At 43.5% G+C, this 19018-nt stretch overlaps 1 protein-coding gene across 1 annotated transcript in view; it reads left to right on the top strand.

The window, feature by feature from the left end:
* The window catches only part of TMIGD1 (transmembrane and immunoglobulin domain containing 1), a 30284-nt gene that overhangs the window by 9698 nt on the left and 1568 nt on the right, over nucleotides 1-19018 (top strand). The window contains exons 4-6 of the mRNA XM_075594246.1: nucleotides 557-835; nucleotides 4525-4631; nucleotides 18308-18336. Coding sequence (XP_075450361.1) covers nucleotides 557-835; nucleotides 4525-4631; nucleotides 18308-18336 — 415 coding nt within the window. The remainder of the gene's footprint in view (nucleotides 1-556; nucleotides 836-4524; nucleotides 4632-18307; nucleotides 18337-19018) is intronic.

Genomic DNA, 19018 nt, shown 5'->3' with positions numbered 1-19018 from the left:
CCCCCCCTTTGGAAAACCAGGTATCCTTTATCCTTAAATCAGCACATAAAACTAGGCATGAACAGTTGTTCTTCCTGCAATAAAATAATTAATGTATTCTTAAAACAATTTGTAACCAATGTTAACTTGTCGTGTGCCAGATTGATTCAAATACTTAACTCATGATATTATCATGACACTTTGAAAAATGTATTGTGACACCGAGACCCATGCCCACTTATCCTATATATGTGAATACAAAGATATTATAAAAGAATACCATTTTAAAAAATGGCAAAAAAAAATAAACTATGTGGTCTTGAAGAGTTAATTATCCTCTTCTGCTCCCATTGGTTGAATTAATTTTTACCTTCAGCCAATCAGAGCGGACAGGGGAGTGACATCGTACAACATGAAAACCAGGTTTATAAGCAGTGTGATAAATGACTGCAGAAATATTTACAATGTTTTTTTTATCCTTTCACTGCCAGATAAAGGGTTCATGACACTGAATGTTGCCCCTTGTTAACCTAACAAAGGACATAGATAATTGACAGTTTCCTCCTTCCCCTGGCAGTCCCCCCTATCCTGAGCGGAGAGAGCTCTGTGACAGTCGAAGAGGAGAAAAGTACACAACTAACTTGTGGCATCCAGGCCAACCCTCAGGCTGAAATGAGCTGGCAAAAAAACGGCAGCACCGTTATCATGGAGAAATCCCGCTACCAGCAGTACCTGACCAGCGACACATTCCAGCTCACCATCAGCAAGGCGCAGAAATCAGACGCAGGCACCTATACCTGTGTGGCCGTCTCCAGCATGGGGAATCAGAGGAGAGATTTCCAGCTGGTGGTGGAAGGTGAGCGCAGGGTGCATCACTTGAGTGCGTGTGTCCTCAGCATCTATTGCAGGAGTCGTCAACTCCAGTCCTCAAGGGCCACCAACAACCCAGGTTTTAAGGATATCCCGGCTTCAGCACAAGAGGCTCAATCAGTGGCTCAGTCTTATACTTACTGAGCCACCTGTGCTGAAGCAGGGATATCCTGAAAACCTGACTTGTTGGTGCCCTTTGAGGACTGGAGTTGGCCACTCCTAACCTATTGAAACGATTAGCAGCACTTTACCTTACAATGTACCCCGCACAATTTTTTATTTATAAAATGTGTTACCAGGAAGTAATACATTGAGAGTTACCTCTGGTTTTCAAGTATGTCCTGGGCACAGAGAGTTATGATGACAAGTACAGTTACATAAGTGAACAGGGTATACATTATATACAAGACATTGCATGCACAGTTAGAGATAATACGTATATATTATAGGTGTATGTAACAGTTACAGACCAGAATAAAATGTGAGACAGCTTTAGTTTTGAAAGAACTTAGACTGGTGGTGGCTGTGAGTCACTTGTGACTATTGCCTTGTTACATCTGGTAAGAGTAAAGCACATCATGTGATCCATTAATTATTCGTTAAAAAACTTTGTCTAAAACTTTTATAATCTCCTCCACCTGCTCGTCATTAAACACACAATCTTCTTTTCGCCCCACCTGCTTCCTGCACCCTCTCTCTGTTCCTAAATGACAGCGCTCGGCAGTTTTCACATTTCTGGCATCTGTTCACAGCCGTGTACAGAAGTGAATATTGATTGTCAATCTCCTTCCCACACTCAATAGAAACACTGCAATGAACACATTCTGTCACACCTCTACTTTGCTGGCGCCATTAACATTCAGTGTGAACACCGCCTCTGCTAGCAGGCCTATTTCCCCTTAATGAAGTGCAGTTGCATCTCACGTCAGCATGAAATATCACATGTGTTAAAAGACATGTTCGATAACTTTGCAACTTTAAGGCAGGAAACTTTACTGCGAAAAGCACCAAGACATGCGGTGATATACACGTCCAACAAAGAGCACAGAGCACAAAATACTCACTCGAACCGGAGTAAATATAGGTTGGTGCACCAACAGTAAAACTAGAAGCAAGAAAACACCAAGAGTGAGGTGATGCCAAGACCCTAATTACATGCACCCAAACACTTAGTATATTTAGTATTGATGTTATCAAGAAGGATGAGAGGGAGGTGTATGCAGAGTCCACCTGGAGAGACCGATTAGTCCTGCATGAATTACTAAGGAGACTGATTGCATTACTAAACAGCCTCTTATGGTAGAGTGACAATGCAAGGGAGATCCACAGATTCAAGCAGGACCAACTCGTCTATCTGGAGTGACTGCGTATACACCCCCCTCTCATCCTTCTTCATATCAATACTTTCTATTCTATGTTAAGTAATGTACACTACATAGGCCAGGATTCTGCAACCTCTCAAGGAAGAAAAGCCATTTTATATATAAAAAAAAAAAAAAGTATTTCTCCAAAATATTCCGAGCCGCAACACATGAATGAATATTACACCCCCACAAACACATACATATACTGTACACACAATAATATATACTATATAAGCATTAACATATGACAAAATATGTGGGGGGATAAAATGAATCTCACAATAATAAGTCCCTTTACTTAGTTTTTTTTTTCATATTTTTCATTTACAAATACACAATACATACATACCCCTCCCCAAAAAGAACCTACACGACCACCCCAAATACACACACACACACACACACACACACACACACATTGGGCCTCTCCCTAACTGTCCGGTCGGTAGCTGCAGGGGTGTGGGGGGGGAGGCGGCTCTCTGCCAGCTGCTGCCTCTGTCCCTCACTATCCTGGCGGTGGCTACGGGGGGGCACTGGCCGGGCCTCGTTGCCGCTGAATCCAGCGTCTCCCCAGCTGCTTGCCTGCGCCTCTCCTGTACTGTCCCACGCCGGGCTCTGTAACGTCGGCGCGCAGAGGAAGTTGCAAAATTCACTTCCGGCGCACACCAGCACGAGAACCCGGTGTGGGACAGTACAGGAGAGAGACAGGCAAGCAGCTGAAGACACGTAGGGCCCGGCAACAACAAGAGGCCCGATCAGTGCCAGTCGGGCCCCCCCCAGCAGCCAATGGCAGGATAGTGAGGGAGAGAGGCAGGAGCGGGGGGAGCGGCAACCTGCAGAGAGACAAGTAGCAGTGGAAAGAACCGCATGTGGCTCGGGAGCCGCAGGTTGCCGGCCCCTGACAGGGGCCATTTGCTTGAGTGGGCCATAAATTGGCGTTTTATGGATTAGCAACATGATCATATCATATATAATGCTACAAGGCAGAATGTGCAGCAGTTATACATTTGTCATGATCATTTGATTTTTTTTTATTCCTTTTAAGCAATTTCTTGTAAAAAGTATACTGACATTCCGTAATATAGCCTGCGGAAAAACAATTATTTCTCAAACAGTAAGCTACAGAATACTTTCCTGTAAAGGATTTGAAAAAAATAAAAAGTTGGACTGTGTTAAGCTGTACAGTATATTCACGTTGAGCAGCAGGAACACGTCACCTATTTCTGTGATGTGGCGCTGTCACGGCGACGGGGCATTGCGACATCATGTTGTCATGGTGATGTGACGCAGCTGACAAGAGGAGCAGATGCCGGAGAGGAGAAGGTAAGAGACACAGAGGTCCCGCGCTCTCCCCCAGCAATCAGTTTAAATGTTGTGGGGAAGCACGCTGGGCCCCTGTAACCACGGGGCTCGCTGCGACTGCACAAATGGAACCGCCATCAAGACGGCCATGCTTTGAATCGCATCTTAAACTGCAAATTAGAGTATCCATTTGATAAGTAGTAGCAAACAAATTGGCATCAGATGCTTGCAACAGAAAAAGTATTGAAAATAGCAAACAAAAAACACGCTACTCTACCAAATTAAAGAATGACAACGTGAGAGAACAAGTAAAAAAAAAAGAAGCATAAACTATTGAAAACAGCTCGAAATAACACAGTCCAAGAGAGTTGAAGCTGCAGTTCAGTCTTTTTTTTTTTTAATTTATTTTTTTACTTCAATAGTTTCATGTGTGCAATCTCTAATTACCTAAAGAACTGTATAGCTGCAGATCAATTCGTTCTCCATGTATTGATCTGCAAAATTTGGTGACAATTAGTGAAGGGATCTGTTTTTCTTCTGCCTCTCAGTGGAAACTCATGAATATTCATGAGCACTCCTGCACTGACATGTGCAAGAGGGAGGGCAGGGCTGACAAAGGGGTGTGCCAGGGCTTGTGACGGGACATGAAGGGGCAGTGCCTTAGCAAATGGCTGTTAAAATAGAATACAAGAAAATTGGTCTTTCAAAGTTGTTTTTTTAAAAACAGAAAATGCTAAAAGTATTTTTTCTTACTACAGAACTGATTTATTTAAAAAAACACACATGCAGGATATTGACTGAACTGCAGCTTTAACTACAAGGTCCTGATTGTAGAAATAGTAAATGTCAGGTATTTCAATGGGGAAAGCCCTTGTAGAAGTTCTCTCTGCATATGCAGCTCGACAGGACACGGCACAACAAGAAACCACATAGGGTAACAGTTTTAATTAATAGACTATAAAGACACAGGGCAATTTCTCACAAGATATATTCTCTTCCACGTGTACAGATAAGAAGGATGCAATCCCGATAGAAGCAATTTCTGCAGCAGCAGTGGTGGGAGCACTCACTCTCCTCTTTGGGGTGTTCGCACGACGAGATAAAATATTCAAAAAAGTAAGTGTAGCCCCTGCTACAAATATATTGATACTGTGAACAATTCAGAATTCATCTGTTCCACCCATCGCATGGTGCGATAATGCATAAGAGACGCCGTCCCTGATCTGCCTGGCAACACATGACAGGAGATATGGGATTGGATAAGAAGAAAAACGGATAGAATGTTGAAACAAACTGTCAGTTTGAGAGACACAGAGGGAGCCCAACTGCCAGTCTGAGACAGAGACACAGAGATAGGTAGTAACAGTCTGACAGGCGCACAGAGAGACAGTCTAGGTGACAGTGAGAGGTGCCTAAGCCCGCGTCCATAGTCCGTGCGACATCGTGAGTGGCGCAAACAAAAGGCCGTACCTCAAGGAGGACGGGTGCGCGATCGTGCACGAGAGCGACGGCGCGGCCGATTTTTCACGAGACAAACTTTGATTTTGTGGCACAGTGGCCTGGTCAAGTGCGCAGGTCAGCCGATGAGGGCGAACCCCTCACGTGACGTCACACGCCCTCCCCCCGCCCCCCATCGCATCTCCTCAATATCCCACAGGCCACGAATCGCCTCTGCAGCAGGCGCATGCGACGCCATCTCATATGCGCGTCTACTATATCCGAGGCAGCCGGACACTCACATGGGTGAAAGAGGAGGCTTTATGAGACTGCCAGCCACGGAGAGAGAAAGTGAGAGACGGCAGCAGAAAACATCTTTTACACACAGAGAACCAGAGAGAAGAGCTCAGAGCAAGAGAGAGACAAATACTTGCCGGGCTGTTAAAAGCCCAACAGGATAACAAATAGGCCCTTTCCTGCAACTTGAGTATCCTTTGTGTATTACACAAAACTCATAAATGTTTCACCCTTAACAGGCCTGCAACGTGACTACACGCCCTTCTGAGAACAGAGCTCAAACTCCGTACTGGCAATAAAATTAGCCTAAGGAGCTTCTACATTGTACTCTGGGGCTAGAATAAGGGATAGTGGCGCAACATCCTAGTTTACTATGAGATATATCTGTAGAGCGTTTTTTTTTTTTTTAAGAGAGAGAGCACCAGTTTATATAAACAGAAGTCTCATCTGGTTTTATTCAAGGGGTCCAATTATGGTATATTAAGGAAGGATGAACTCAGGCCCTACCATAGCACATATAGACTGTGGAAATAGAGGGGTTACAGTGGAAACGCCACTGGGATATCTCGGGGTTTTTTTCTTCATATAATGATAAAATGCTAACCCTCCCTTAGCTTGTAAGTAAATTACAGACCACGAGACCGTTTTGATATTGTCCTGTGCCGCCATTTTGTATTAGAGAAGGCTCTTGATAAGCCATGTGGAGAAAAATATAACAAAACCCCTTGGCCGCTGTGGGTAGAATTGTAATCAAAAGGAGTGTGGCCGTTTTGCATGATGGGTGTACCCGGTGAGGCCTCGATAAAGTTTTTTTTAATAACAGGAATCCCAGAAGCAGTAGAAGATGCAGCGATCAGTGGCTACAATGGAAATGTGGGGAAGAGTACAGATAAAGGAAAAGTAATGGAGTATGATGTAAAAGATGTATCTGTATTTTGCGTGTGTTCTGAAGTTATTGATCCTGCATGGGTACCCAAAGATCTACTTGGCCCAGGGGGAAATGGGACATGGAGTGTCATCACTCGACAGCCCTCCTATGGGCTCTAATGTTCCTGATCGCTGCCCGCTAGAAGATCGGGTAAAGGAATTCCTAGCAAAACAAAGGAAAACCCTGGAGGAGTTTCAAAACTAACTATGCTCTGTGACTCCCATGCTTCCAGTAGAAAATCCGCTCACAACCCTTGAAACTTATGATGGCTAAGGGACAGTTGGTAGAAAAGCCTTTGCAGTTCTGCAAAGGGAATAACTATAAGCGATTACAGATTTTCTTAGGGATACTGCCCACCCCCATCCAGGCCACCCAAATGGCAGTGGGGGGTGGGTGGGAACTGATCAAGATAAAAAGGTCCAGGTACGAGGGCCATAAGGGACCAGCACTGGCAAATATAAGAGAAGTTCGAGAGGAGGAGTTGACTGTCACCCCTGCTGGTTATCTGAGGGCCCTAGGAGTGTATGTTTGGGGCTGCAGAGAGCAGGGAAGATCTTTAAATCCAGGTTTTGAGGGATATGCCAGCTGGATGGAGAGAGATTATCTGAATTTCTACGGTGGCTGAAAGTAACCCTACAGAGGGTTATGTGGAAAGGTGGAGTTTTGGCTGAAAAGGCAGACTAGGCACAAATAGAGCAGCTAATCCGAGGGGTCCAATCCAATAACATTGATGCTATATATACGGCTGCGAGAGTGGAAATATGCGCCCACAAAATTCTTGTCAGTTCAAGGACATACGGGGTGAGGAGGAAAAGGTTGCACTAATTCCTCAATGTATGAAGCCTACAAAGAGTACACGATGAGAGGTAAATGGGGACTGGCAGTAATCAGTGCTAGTGTTGTACCGGGTCCTAATTTTTCAGAAAATCAGGTAACTGGTACTCGGGCAAAATCATTCTACCAGGCCGGGTACCCGGTTACCCGGATGGCACTTAACTGCAGGGCCGGGGAACCATGTGACCGAAGCAGGAGCGTTCCTATTGGACAGCCAGCTCCTCCTGAGCTGTCCAATAGGAACGCTCCTGCTTCGGTCACATGGTTCCCCAGCTCACACTGGTATCAGCTGTGTGCTCTATTCCTGCTGCTCCCGTCGGCTGAACACAGACATCTGTTGCTGCCATTGCCACCAGGACAGTGCTGCTGCTCCCAGATGTCGCCGTGGTCTTCCTCACTGGTCTTCCTCACCTTCCGTCGCCTGCTGCAGGTAAGTGAAGGATTTTTCAGCTACTCTGACATTACCCGGCGCCGGTTCCACTTCTCTGTTGCCAGTGCCGGGTAATGTCCAGGTAGCTAGAAAAGCGCTGGGTTCTCGGTACATCACTAAACAGTACTGACGTATGGCCTGTGGAAGACGAGTCCCTTCGACCGGAAATACTAGGACGGGAATGTGGGACCACGAGTCGGGTCCATCTTCATGCGAGTGGAAGAGTACATGGCTTAGATGCAAGTGGAGGAGATACCGAGGGGAGATGCTCGGTTTGAGCAACAGGGAAGACCCAGATGGGATTCCAGACTGGAGCAGTTTCCTAGAGGGAGAATGACTTCTAGGGGGTGCCTGGTAGGAGGAGCTACTGGTCTAACTTTGTCTATCTTCAATTTTAAGGTAAGCTACTAGGATGACTATTGTAACAATGTAATTTGTTGGTTAGTTGTATATCATTTTGTATTTATGCATTTGTCTTTGATTTTATTGTGATTTGTACATTTGTATGTATACAATGTACGATAAAAAGGCATCCCATTCAGTTACACTATAGTGGCATATTAGAATTGAGGATCCCAATTGCGACATGAAGAGATTAGAGAGCTAGGAGCCCGAAGAAGCTGCAAACAAGCAGTGAAACGTGTAGCGCGATTGGAGTGGACAGAAACTTTGTGGCAGCACTAAGCACTGAGGATTTCAACATCACCCAGGAAAGCTAGTGCAAGCTGACTGAGGAAGTGTAGGAAGTTGACACTGAAGCGCTACAACGAGTACCGAGAGAGCAAGGCCGGTACCCCAACTACACTGATTGAAGGCTTGGGGAGACCTTTATCCATCCCAATACTTTTGTCTTGCATATGTTTGAGTTTGTTACATGAGTTTTATGTTTGATTAAAAACAATTCTACACCATGGACATTTTTCTCCTGATTTTTTTTAAAGCATTCATAAAGGACCTACCTTATACTGCAGACAGGGGATGAGCGACACCCTTGAAAAGGCTCTACTTACATCTACACTTGTGAGTGAACTGAAAATTGCTTTAGAGCACAACTCTATGCTGTGATATAATGATATATTGCACTATTTCTTTCTATACCCTGAGATTATCCGCTCCCTAATTCATCATCTTGGATACTCTACAACAGACCACTGGAAAGTCTGATTATTTGGAGCTGCGTTCAATCTATGGCTTGTGTTTTAATGTTGATTATTTCAAGACACACACGCAAGACTTGACACTGAAGATATTTGCGCTACATCTTTCACTTAAAAAAAAAAATTGACCCCTGATATGTTTCAGTTTGGGGATAGCTCTGTTCCTGAAAGTGGAAAGAGCATCTGAGGGAAAGCATGGCCAGAAGGTCTGAAGTGTTCTCTACCCATGATTGGAATGTGGGTTGTGCCAAAGAAGTGGATCACAAAATACATCTACACAATTCTCTGCCATTTAGAGAGAGGTAGAGAAGATTGGCACCAGCCAACAATGACAACGTAAGACACCATCTGCAAGAATTGCTGACTGCAGGTATAATCTCGGAGTCAATGAGTCCTTACGTGTCTCTGATTTGGGAGGCCAGAAAAAAAAAAAGTGTTGCAGCTCGAATGTGTATAGATTACCGTAGCTCTGAATTAAAGGCCCACCCCTGATCAGGAATCAAGTGAACAGCCACGATAAGGAGAAGACGACTTTCATCTGACCATTGGGGTTCGATGCATGCCCCAAGGAATGTCGGGGGTGCCAGCTATTTTGTAGAGACTGATGGAACAAGTGGTGGGGGACACGAACCTTCTGTTAGAAAAACACACCCAGATGTTTTTTTGACAATGGCCCCATTTAGTATTGAAGAGTGGAGTGTTATTCAGGGTCTGGAAAAATTCCCAAGCAGTTGGTACTCCCAGCCAAGACTGTGGCATGTGTGTCAAGGAAGATTCTCCCTAAAAAGGCAGCTCATTTGATGATCATCAGCAATGGTCTCCTGGACTTGGTATGTATGGAATTCTTGTCTTGGGAGCCCAATCATAGTAACACCAGTAATATTCTAGTAGTCACTGACCATTTCACTCGATATGCCCAGGCTTTTCCCACTAAAGATCGAGCTTCAACAGTTGCCAAAGTGTTATGGGAAAAGTACTTTGTACATTATGGGTTACCTGCAAGACTTCACCTTGATCAAGGAAAAGATTTTGAAAGTTGACTCAAAAGAAGTACTGTCTATGTACACAAAGGGGTCCCTCAACTCGAAAGATTCAACAGGACACTGCTAAATATGCTGGGGACTTTAGAGACTACAGATAAGGGAAAGTGGAGTCAACATGTTCACCATTTAGTACATGCATACAACTGTACTCGTAACGTAGCCATCAGGTTCTCCCCTTACTACTTAAAACCAGAATAAGGTGAAAGGTCACAGCAGTGGCCCAAAAGAATCCTATTTGCACTCGCTAAACCAGAAATGCTAGGCTAGGAAAAATTTAATCCTTGGAGTTACCTCCATAGCCATACATAAACATTTTAAAATCATATTTATTGAACATATATACAAAAACCTTTGGTTTAAAATACCACTATGTGGCTCCAGGAAAACACAAAGAGGGGGGTGGGGAATAAGTGCTGGTATTGTTACCCGAGCAATCAAGACTCTAATTGTGATCAGGACAGTGTGTATAATATATATATATATACACACTACTTGAAAGACTCCCCAGAATTATCCTCTATTAATTACGAGTACAGCTTATAGCCTATATGATATACATGGGAGTCCATGAGTATAGAAGGTATCTGCAATGTAGTGTGTCCCCTATGGTAGTATTACATATGACTATATAGTCATTGGGTGACGTCACCATATGTGGTGTGCAGACAAGGTGATCTGTATGCCCTAATATATATGATACCCTGCGTTCACATACCGTATGCCAGGGACACAGTCTCAGTAACCTTGTGGTTTCGCTGATTTGCAATTCAAATCGTGCCTCTAAGTCCCTAAGGCTCAAGTCAGAGCGTCACTCTGAGTACCGTGGCGCCGCCTCCATTCTAAACAGGTGGATCTTAGTACTTGGGACTTAGTTAGGCCATTAGCAGGTATCTATACCCGAACACGATTGATTTTACACTATAATAATAATCAGCCCCCTCATGGAAGTATACGACCTGATAGTCTCTTAAATTCGTTTGCTCGCTTCCCGGTTCTCTATGCTTCCGGATGACGTCACCGGAAGTGCATCATCACGTACCGACGTACGTTTCACGCTCGTGGGCGCTTCGTCAGGGCAATGGGAGTGACTACTTTGATCTCCTCCCTGCTTTAAGTACTGGGCGGTCGGGGGCGTGTATCACGTCTCGGCCAATCCAGGAAATGTGTCTCTAGGTGGATTTGTGTGTCAAGCCGCCATTTTGGATCGTACATATCCGTTGTCCACCTATTGTGTATTCACGTTGCCATGGCAACTTGTCCGAATAAGGAAGGAGATGCATAATGCTCTCATTTATTACAGGAATGATTTCACATTGTCAGCATGGCATGTACTGTGTGATAGCTGCAGTAGACATATGCATTTGGAATGGGTGGTTTGCAGGATGGCAGATTCTGATAAAGGTGATTTCTTACATAACATACTGAGTATATACATACGTGGTAAATATGTTTGCAATAACCACTTATGATATCAGTCATGTGTAAGTATATGTGGTCAATTGTATTGTGTTATTTCTTTCTAGGATCTCATTTTATGTATCAGTAATGTAGGAGTATTAACCCTTACTAATGACCGCCTCTAGAGTCAATACGGACGTAATGAGTTTAAGACTCTATTTATCTATAACTCATATGTATACTCTATGTTGTTAGTGGTTCTCCTTTATCTCATCTCCCACTCAAACTATGTTTGTATTGTTATCATAATGATATATAAGTTTGTCAGTGATGTAGGAGTGTGGTACTATTAAGGAGACCGCCTATGCTAGTCACTACGCTCGCATGGGGTATTGAGACACTATTGAGCATCACAATTTTAATCATTTTGATATTGTTCTGACCTTTGTACTGCCATCCTCAAAAGAACCTACCTCTGGGGCAGGTAATGATGGGTCCCTATAAAAATGCTGAGTAGATATACCCCTCGTTGAGGCCACCTGGTTGTAGAGTCTGCAGCGTGAATATCCATTGACACTCACGCTGCATCAGACGTCTATCCCAGTTACCCTTTCGGGGACCCCAGGGTATGTGTTCGATCCCACAGAAGGTGAGGAATTTGGGGTCACCGTTATGTTCGCTCAGTACGTGACGGGCGACGGGGGTGTCTTTGCTATTACGTATAGACCCCAGATGTTCTAGGACCCTCACTTTTAAGGCCCTATGGGTCTTTCCTACGTAGCGTACGCCACATCTACACGTAATGAGGTATATGACCCCTTCAGACAGACAGTTAATGTGATTCTTAATCACATAGGTCTTATTTGGTGGATTAGGAATGGTTTTGGTGACTCTCATATAGGGACAGGCCTTACAGCGGCCACATGGGTATGACCCTATAGGTATCCTGTCCCCTAACCATGTTCTTGTTTTAGTTTCCTTATAGTGACTATGTACTAGTCTGTCTTTTAGGTTTTTCGCCCTCCTGCAGGTCATTGTTGGTGAATCTCTGAGGACCTGTTTCAAATCAGCATCATTTGTAAGGATGTGCCAGTGTTTGGTGAAGATCTTTCTCAAATCCTGCCACTGGTTGCTAAATGTCCCAATGTATCGTATTGTCTTGCCACTCTGTGTTTGTGAATGCTGCCTGTCCACTAGGAGTTGTGCTCGAGGTGTATCATTTGCCCTCTTCTTTGCCTTGCGTACACTGGTTTTGGAGTAACCACGCCTGATGAATCTCGCAGTCATATCATCAGCCTGTCTCTTGAATTCATCTAAGGTTGAGCAATTCCTGCTTAACCTTAGGAATTGACCCGTGGGAATGTTCTGGATAATGTGTTTGGGATGGTGGCTATCAGCCCTCAGGAGACTGTTTGTGGCAGTTTCTTTCCTATAAATGGTTGTTACTAACTTGCCATCTTTCTGTTTACTGATCGTCAGGTCAAGGAAGTTCAGAGTTGTATCGTCTACGTCAGAGGTAAGTCTAAGATTGTGGTCATTTGTGTTTAGCACATCAATAAATTGTTTCAGAAGGGGTCTGGGGCCTTTCCATAATAGGATGATGTCGTCAATATAGCGCCCCCACCATTCTACATACCTTGTGTATTCCTCCAGGGCTTCGCTGAAGACCACTGTTTCCTCCCACCAGCCTAGATATAGATTGGCGTAGGTGGGGGCACAAGTGGTCCCCATAGCGGTGCCCTGGATCTGGTGGTAGAATTTCTGATCAAATGTAAAGTAATTTTTAGTGAGTACAAAGTCTAATAATTGGATTACAAACTCATTGTGTGTATTGTAGTTACTTCCACGCTGTTGAACAGCGTGGAAGTAACTACAATACACACAATGAGTTTGTAATCCAATCTATATCTATATCTAGGCTGGTGGGAGGAAACAGTGGTCTTCAGTGAAGCCCTGGAGGAATACACAAGGTATGTAGAATGGTGGGGGCGCTATATTGACGACATCATCCTATTATGGAAAGGCCCCAGACCCCTTCTGAAACAATTTATTGATGTGCTAAACACAAATGACCACAATCTTAGACTTACCTCTGACGTAGACGATACAACTCTGAACTTCCTTGACCTGACGATCAGTAAACAGAAAGATGGCAAGTTAGTAACAACCATTTATAGGAAAGAAACTGCCACAAACAGTCTCCTGAGGGCTGATAGCCACCATCCCAAACACATTATCCAGAACATTCCCACGGGTCAATTCCTAAGGTTAAGCAGGAATTGCTCAACCTTAGATGAATTCAAGAGACAGGCTGATGATATGACTGCGAGATTCATCAGGCGTGGTTACTCCAAAACCAGTGTACGCAAGGCAAAGAAGAGGGCAAATGATACACCTCGAGCACAACTCCTAGTGGACAGGCAGCATTCACAAACACAGAGTGGCAAGACAATACGATACATTGGGACATTTAGCAACCAGTGGCAGGATTTGAGAAAGATCTTCACCAAACACTGGCACATCCTTACAAATGATGCTGATTTGAAACAGGTCCTCAGAGATTCACCAACAATGACCTGCAGGAGGGCGAAAAACCTAAAAGACAGACTAGTACATAGTCACTATAAGGAAACTAAAACAAGAACATGGTTAGGGGACAGGATACCTATAGGGTCATACCCATGTGGCCGCTGTAAGGCCTGTCCCTATATGAGAGTCACCAAAACCATTCCTAATCCACCAAATAAGACCTATGTGATTAAGAATCACATTAACTGTCTGTCTGAAGGGGTCATATACCTCATTACGTGTAGATGTGGCGTACGCTACGTAGGAAAGACCCATAGGGCCTTAAAAGTGAGGGTCCTAGAACATCTGGGGTCTATACGTAATAGCAAAGACACCCCCGTCGCCCGTCACGTACTGAGCGAACATAACGGTGACCCCAAATTCCTCACCTTCTGTGGGATCGAACACATACCCTGGGGTCCCCGAAAGGGTAACTGGGATAGACGTCTGATGCAGCGTGAGTGTCAATGGATATTCACGCTGCAGACTCTACAACCAGGTGGCCTCAACGAGGGGTATATCTACTCAGCATTTTTATAGGGACCCATCATTACCTGCCCCAGAGGTAGGTTCTTTTGAGGATGGCAGTACAAAGGTCAGAACAATATCAAAATGATTAAAATTGTGATGCTCAATAGTGTCTCAATACCCCATGCGAGCGTAGTGACTAGCATAGGTGGTCTCCTTAATAGTACCACACTCCTACATCACTGACAAACTTATATATCATTATGATAACAATACAAACATAGTTTGAGTGGGAGATGAGATAAAGGAGAACCACTAACAACATAGAGTATACATATGAGTTATAGATAAATAGAGTCTTAAACTCATTACGTCCGTATTGACTCTAGAGGCGGTCATTAGTAAGGGTTAATACTCCTACATTACTGATACATAAAATGAGATCCTAGAAAGAAACACAATACAATTGACCACATATACTTACACATGACTGATATCATAAGTGGTTATTGCAAACATATTTACCACGTATGTATATACTCAGTATGTTATGTAAGAAATCACCTTTATCAGAATCTGCCATCCTGCAAACCACCCATTCCAAATGCATATGTCTACTGCAGCTATCACACAGTACATGCCATGCTGACAATGTGAAATCATTCCTGTAATAAATGAGAGCATTATGCATCTCATTCCTTATTCGGACAAGTTGCCATGGCAACGTGAATACACAATAGGTGGACAACGGATATGTACGATCCAAAATGGCGGCTTGACACGCAAATCCACCTAGAGACACATTTCCTGGATTGGCCGAGACGTGATACACGCCCCCGACCGCCCAGTACTTAAAGCAGGGAGATCAAAGTAGTCACTCCCATTGCCCTGACGAAGCGCCCAGGAGCGTGAAACGTACGTCGGTACGTGATGACGCACTTCCGGTGACGTCATCCGGAAGCATAGAGAACCGAGAAGCGAGCAAACGAATTTAAGAGACTATCAGGTCGTATACTTCCATGAGGGGGCTGATTATTATTATAGTGTAAAATCAATCGTGTTCGGGTATAGATACCTGCTAATGGCCTAACTAAGTCCCAAGTACTAAGATCCACCTGTTTAGAGTGGAGGCGGCGCCACGGTACTCAGAGTGACGCTCTGACTTGAGCCTTAGGGACTTAGAGGCACGATTTGAATTGCAAATCAGCGAAACCACAAGGTTACTGAGACTGTGTCCCTGGCATATGGTATGTGAACGCAGGGTATCATATATATTAGGGCATACAGATCACCTTGTCTGCACACCACTTATGGTGTCGTCACCCAATGACTATATAGTCATATGTAATACTACCATAGGGGACACACTACATTGCAGATACCTTCTATACTCATGGACTCCCATGTATATCATATAGGCTATAAGCTGTACTCGTAATTAATAGAGGATAATTCTGGGGAGTCTTTCAAGTAGTGTGTATATATATATATATATTATACACACTGTCCTGATCACAATTAGAGTCTTGATTGCTCGGGTAACAATACCAGCACTTATTCCCCACCCCCCTCTTTGTGTTTTCCTAGAGCCACATAGTGGTATTTTAAACCAAAGGTTTTTGTATATATGTTCAATAAATATGATTTTAAAATGTTTATGTATGGCTATGGAGGTAACTCCAAGGATTACATTTTTCCTAGCCTAGCATTTCTGGTTTAGCGAGTGCAAATAGGATTCTTTTGGGCCACTGCTGTGACCTTTCACCTTATTCTAGTATATTCTTCCCGTATGCACCCTATCTCTCATATACCAGCACATGTATATAGTAGGACACTACAGGTGAGCGGTAGCCATTTCTCTTACCTTGTAATATATACTTAAAACCAGAGACAGAACATAAAACATAGACAGAGCACAGTGCACATCCATTGAAACTCATACACGGTACAGTGCCTAAATGTTGTGGTTATTTTGGGGGTTCAATAGGAGCTTGTTGTTAGGTGTCCAGTATGTTTTGCAATTCTTGTTCAGCTAGTCTTAGCTGATTGGAGGGTGGCAACCTCCTACCTAATTGAAGCTTACCCCCTCCCACATTTAAATGGTTAAAAGCTCACTCCATAGCATGTCCCACTCAGGGGAACTTGCTTGCTTGCAGTATGGTTGTGACAACTCTAATACAGAGTGCTTTTCCTGGTAATGTACAGGTGAATAAGAGCTTCAATCAGACTTAGAACTTTGCAACTAATATTGACAGATTTACTATAAATCATTCTTCCTGGTATTGCACAGGTTATTAAGAATTTATATTAGTGTTAGGGACCCCTGGAAATGTGGTCTGCCGTGCAGTGGCTCAGGGGCTTACAACAATTTGGCCAAAATGTTAAACTAAAATACCATTTTATTTAATAGATATTTATACATATTTATTTAGGCACTGTACCGTGTATGAGTTTCACTGGACATGCACTGAGCTCTGTCTGTGTTTTATGTTCTGTCTCTGGTTTTAAATATATATTGCCATGCTCAGTAGCACTCCTCTGTGACACTCATATGCTTATATATATGTTGTGGTTATTTTGGGGGTTCAATAGGAGCTTGTTAGGTGTCCAGTATGTCTCCCCTTACTACCTCATATTTGGATGGGAGGACAGGTTACTGATAGATTTATGCTTCAGCGTGTCAGCAGCTGGAATGATGCCTACTACATATATGAGAAAAAAGACAGCGCACGACTCATTGTATTAAGCGCACGACTCAGTGTATTAAACAAATTTAAAGTGCTATATTGCAGCAGGTAAGTATTGCACGTACAAGATATTACTATCATTCAGGCATTACATGTCAGGTACATGTTACCCCTTTGGACAATGCTCACGAAATCAGCAACTCCAAGCATCCGCTGCGGTTCTCTGCTGAATCGGCGAAGAGGGATCCTCACGAGACGTCTGTGTGGATCCTGGGTCCAATGCAGATAGCCTCCGGTAATAGTCTGTTGGTAAGGGGCATGCAAAATGGAACTTGCACAATATTGCAGGAAACTCCCAACACTGGTAGCGATGAACGCCAGAGGTACTCCACAGATATACTGTGCGGCAATCTGTGATGTCACAAGACCACGTCGCTCTATGAGCGGCGTTCCGGTCTAAGGTCGCAGATGAAATAATTAAGCCGCAGGAACGGGAGATACTCACCAGATTATGTGGAGTAATAAAATGTCAAGAAAAATGCTTCCTACATGTTTCGTAGTAACCTACTTCATCAGCGAATGATTCAGAATGTGAGAGGTGTGACGAGAACCATGAATTCTAGAAGGTTTCAGAGCAGCTATGTTTGGGCAACATGAAGGTCCCATCTTCGCAGCAAGTTTGAGGTTAATGTACATAATGCTCACAAAAATATTAACTACCAGTGCAAGTGCCAAGACAGCAAACCCAGCAAGCTCACGGAGTCAGTAGCATCAGAGTACTCAGCCAAATCGAGCTGCATTGTCTACGTTGCTCTGAAAGGGACTACTGTAGATATCCCCATTACAGCATAAACAGAGGGGAAAGGAGCAGGGTTTCAGGTTCAAGGTTCAGTTCTCTGTTCCACTGAGCAAACTCATGTAACAGTAATTTTTTTTTTTTAAACATTCTTTTACACAACCATGGATATTTAATCAAATCTAAACAAAGTAGATTTTTTTTCCCTTGCCCTGCTGAGTGTAGTAGAAATAGGTTATTAACTTTGCCTTAGGGTCTTTAGTTACTTTTATAGTCAATTACGGTTAATGGCTTTCTTACAAACATTGTGTGCTTTACAGCCAAACCCGCACACACCATATTGGTTTTTATAAAACTCAGTCACAAATACAGAGCCTTGAACAAATGATTTTATTATTTGCCAATAATTTACTAAGAATTTGTAATGTTAATCTATTTAAAGCTGCAGTTCAAGCTGCCGTTTAAAAAAAGAAATCCATTCAATATGTGCATCAATACAATCTGCACACTGACAAGTGATTAGCTAAGTTGCCGATTGATCCGTTCTCCTGTAATAGAAGATTTGGCTCAGGGGTTCTTTAAATCACTGTTTGTGCGGCAAAAGAGTGCCCAGGATGCAAAGTTATGCGTGGAAGATCATGTGACCAGGCAGGCACTAGATACAATTGGTGCACTGCTAGAGAGAGGGAGGGCTGTAAATTTCAAACCTTTAACACAATTCTAAACTAATCAAAACTCTCTCTTCGCAGTGCATGAAAAAGCGGGATGAAACTTCCCTGTAAGTATTTCATTTATGTAGATGTACAACAGGCTAAACTCACTAAAGGCTCTTTGGGAAACAAACCAAAACTCTAATTCCATATGGATTTTATTTTTACAATGTAGCCCAGATTTTGACCACCAGTTATGCAGCCAGGAGCTGATAACTATTCCTTGCTGTATTAACCCACCTTGGTGGACATTTGAAAGAATAGTGTGTGGTCCCGTGGGATCCGATGGCGGAGAACTGCAAATGTAAGCAATGGGGGCTGCAAACCAGTTCCGGATTAAAAAGAATTTATTAGGTGGTCATAGGGATTACACAAAAACACTCTGACGCGTTTCAGGACCTGCGTCCCTTTATCAAAGATATCTTTGATAAAGATTATCTCTTTGATAAAGGGACCCAGGTCCTGAAACGCGTCAGAGTGTTTTTGTACTCCCTATGACCACCCAATAAATTCTTTTTAATCAGGAACTGGTTTGCAGCCCCCATTGCTTACATTTGCAGTGCTCCGCCATCGGATCCCACGGGACCACACACTACCTATTCATGTTACTGGCGTGATGCACGCATTCATCAAAGACTGAGCAGCTGTTCCACTGAGGCTCTAACAAGGACTGTTTATTCTAAGGTATGTACTTTGGTTTTACTGGGGATTTAGACAGTACCTTTATGGTATATATAGAGATCTGTGTCA

This window comes from Ascaphus truei, chromosome 3 (genome assembly GCF_040206685.1).
Source record: "Ascaphus truei isolate aAscTru1 chromosome 3, aAscTru1.hap1, whole genome shotgun sequence".
NCBI lineage: Eukaryota > Metazoa > Chordata > Amphibia > Anura > Ascaphidae > Ascaphus > Ascaphus truei.
Note: the sequence above shows the minus strand (reverse complement) of the source record. Positions and strands in the feature narration are given on the sequence as shown.